This window comes from Etheostoma cragini, chromosome 4, assembly GCF_013103735.1.
Source record: "Etheostoma cragini isolate CJK2018 chromosome 4, CSU_Ecrag_1.0, whole genome shotgun sequence".
Taxonomy (NCBI): Eukaryota; Metazoa; Chordata; class Actinopteri; order Perciformes; family Percidae; genus Etheostoma; species Etheostoma cragini.
In genome coordinates this window covers 30,301,046-30,304,786 of record NC_048410.1, presented here as the reverse complement: position 1 = coordinate 30,304,786, position 3,741 = coordinate 30,301,046, and the positions used below count along the sequence as shown (strand labels likewise).

At 39.0% G+C, this 3,741-nt stretch overlaps 1 protein-coding gene across 1 annotated transcript in view; it reads right to left on the bottom strand.

Annotated features, from left to right (window-relative positions):
• psmf1 (proteasome inhibitor subunit 1) overlaps positions 1–2,532 on the bottom strand; it is an 8,572-nt gene extending 6,040 nt beyond the window's left edge. Inside the window, exons 1-2 of the mRNA XM_034869646.1 lie at positions 2,278–2,532; positions 942–1,178 (exon numbers count right to left, since the gene is read on the bottom strand). Of these exons, the coding sequence (XP_034725537.1) occupies positions 942–1,178; positions 2,278–2,406 (366 nt within the window). The 5' untranslated portion in view covers positions 2,407–2,532. The remainder of the gene's footprint in view (positions 1–941; positions 1,179–2,277) is intronic.
• Between the last annotated feature and the right edge of the window lie 1,209 nt (positions 2,533–3,741).

The window sequence follows — 3,741 nt, the reverse complement described above, 5'->3', positions numbered from 1 at the left end:
ACACACACACACACACACACACACACACACACACACACACACACACACACACACACACACTACCTGTTATGCATGTGTTTCTCAAAACAAAGCCGACAGAAATCTGATCCGAGCATATCAGGCTAACGGTAAACTGAACAGATGTTTCTGCTGACCTCCAGTGGTCAGTGCAGTGTGTAAGCATCTACTCTGTTCAGTCAGAAGTGCAACAGCCTTCAAACATACAGGTTTATACAGGTAGTTACATTTGATTTGTCAGAGTGTGTACTAAGACGCTCGTTCCACAGCACGACCCAACTGATACAAAAAAAATCTACCACAAATAAACAGTAGTTTTTCTTTTTCTATTACAGTTCAACAGAGAGGAGACGTGTACTAATGCTGCAGTGCAGGACAGAACAAAGCAGCCTGGTCTTAAATTGCTCACATCAAGCTTATTTTCATGTTCATAATTGTATTGAGAAGTTGTACCAGAATGGTTTAATTGTCAAAAAACACCATATTTTTGTTGTACTGCACATTGCTGCAGCTCCTCTTTTCACCCTGTGTGTTGAGCTCTCTGTTTTAGCCACAGAGTGAGACATCTCACTTCTGTTCCATTTTTGTTATAGTCGCACATGCTCAGTACCTAGGTAAGGACTACTAGCCAGTCAGAAGCAGAGTATGAGGGCCCTGACAGTACCTAGATAAGGACTACAAGCCAGTCAGAAGCAGAGTATGAGGGTCCTGACAGTACCTAGGTAAGGACTACTAGCCAGTCAGAAGCAGAGTATGAGGGCATAGTATAGAAGTTTTGTGCAGATAATTGTGCAAAACGTGTGTATGGACCTCCTGATAATTTGTCCTTTTGTTGAACCCTACACAAATAATGTAAAAAATGAGGAAGCATCGGTTTGTTGTTGCTGTTGTGTTTCATTCATTCATTTAATTTTTCTGTCTGCAGAGTCAACATCATGAAGCAAACCAACAGCGTCAACCTGCTTGGCTTTCACAATGCATCTACAAGGTTCGTCAGCTGTTCTTACCATCAGGTTAAAGATCAAGGTGGAGTCGACAGCAATGGCTTTGAATAGCAGCTGGGCATCCCTGTCTTTGGCTTTATATCGCAGACTGTACAACTCCTTGTTGCTGCTCCAGTCAGCAGGCAGCAGCTCGGACTTCTTATCACTGCTGCGGGCCTGGAGGTGGGGGGGGGGACACACATGGTGGGGTTAGAGGACAGTGACACTGTCAGGACTAACTCATCACAATGATTATTGTAGTCAGTGGTGTTGGTTGTACATTTACTCAATTACTGTACTTAAGTACAAATTTGAGGTGCTTGTGCTTTACGGAAGTTTTAGGAAATGTTTCCTACTTCTTAAGCAAAATAGTAACATGTAGTTCTTCCAGCATAGCCAACAGTATAGAAAGGAGTTCAAATGAACACAACCTTCAACATCTACAGCAGTACAATGCAACATACACATTAATGCAGCAGGGATATTAATCCAGAAACATCACTGGACAATGAGTACTCTTTATACTTTCGCTGATGACACTTGCAGTGGAGTATTTACCAGTGTGGTAGTAGTACTTTTACTGAAGTAAATGATCTGAATACTTCGTCCATCACTGCTAGTGAAGTGTAACGTAGTGTTTTAGTGTGACTGGCCCTAGGTGGGTTAGCTAGCTAAAGATGACATGGCAGTTTTTAGAGCTTGTCATTATATCTCTATTTTAAAACGGCTTCAAATAAGACATCTCATTAAACAAAGCTAAAATGTGTTAGCCAAAAGGTTACAGTTCGCTAGGTTAGATAACGTCCCGCTAACGCTAAGCTAAACGAAGCACACCCGCCAACAAGGGCAAAATCCCACTGAACAACTGACAGTGTCTTTACTTCCTGTACAGCCACGGTCAGTAACCTCGGGAAAACTGACCCAAATACACCCCCCAACGGATTAAGAGCCTCTTCAATTCGGCGTTAAAGCAGTCCACAAAGCAGCAGTAGTTTCGGAAAATGGAGTTCATCTGCTGCTAATCCCATGACCCTCTTCATATAAATTATGATGTATCATACAGCGAGCAGTGGAAACAGTTTGTCAAAGTTCATTATATTGTTAATACAAGTTTTAATACACGTTACAGGTATTCAAAACAGAAATGACGGTGCGATGCGGACTAATGATCGTGGCGTTACACAGCTAACGTTAATCCATCACACCACTGTTAGCGTTACCACAGCGTTCCATGTTGTAGTTAGCTAGCTAGCTAATGTCAGTGTATTTACATTACCTCGTCTCCAGACCCGATGCACCTGTATCCATTTTTTATCATTTCCCAGTGAACGAAACACACCACGGCGTCCTGTGGACAGGTAATGCTGCCACCGACACATGTATACAACACCTCCAAGCCTGCCATGTCTGTGATACGGCAGCTATAACAACATCTATTCAGTTTCCAGTGAAGAAATGAAAGCGAAAGTCTTCACAGTACAGGGTCCTAACGGAGTCAAGTTCAAAGCGTAGCAACAGCAGCCACTTCCTGTTCTTCTTCTTCTTCTTCTTCTTCTATGGGGTTTTACGGTAGCCGGCCCGCCACTTCCTGTCTAAACCTTTCAATGTAAAAGCTCTAGTAACAACTACTAACAACTACTTTATGCACATATACAATATGTTAAAGCTTACAAACACGGACCCTTAAATATAAAAAATAAACACTAGGAAACAAATAAATGTTAAAAACAAACAAACATAATGTTTGATCTGGTTTTTGATTAATAAATTAGTTTATTTATTCTTTTTCCGGTAGGTCCACTTCTGTATATAGATATTTTTTTTCAATTCCACAGCAACAACAGCAATAATAATATCTACAAATAAATCATAAAGAAGCCACATTTCAACTGAACTGCAATTTCTCCCACAGATAGATAAATAGATAGATAGATAGATGCAACTATAAGTCATAAATCTATTCAGTTATGCAAGTCCATCTTGATTTTATGATGACAGAGATTATATCATAAACCTGTAGGTCTTTTTTGAAGATATTGTTCTTTATTGTCATAATTTTCTTTTTTGGATACCTTTTTATATAACAATGTAAGGACAAACTCATTATAATGATTGTAGTAGTCAGTGTTGTTGGTAGTACATTTAATCAAGTACAAATTTGAGGTAATTGTACACTACTTAGGAATTCACTTACACGCTTTTAACATAGCCAGTATGTACAGGAGTTAAAACATGTTGGATACCTTTTTAAGCATGCTATATGCTTTTTTATAATCCTTTTTTTATGACTTGATTTTGTTTTAATAAAATAAAAGTATTCCTAACGGGAAGCCAGTTAGTCTATCTAACGCGTCTAACTTTACATGTCTGTTGTGTTTTGATCCGACGCATAAAGAGTCCCGGGCTACAAACATGCTGAGTAGTTATAGTTCCGCCTTGTTAAAACGTATTCCAGCAGGCTGAAAAATCAAAACGTGTTCCCAGGTCTACTCACTGTATGAGGACATCCAAATGTAGAGCGAGCCATTTATTAAAATTAAAGAAACGGAAAGTCAGCAATAAAGACCAATTTCTCTATCAACAGGCCTATGGTACCAAAGTCACAAATATGAGGTAGAGGTTACCAATCTACCAATATAATAATTGTAATAATAATGACACTATAATAAAGTACAATACAATATTGTTAATCTGAAATTAATTTAGTTTGGTTCAGTTTCCTTTACAACAGAAAAAGACT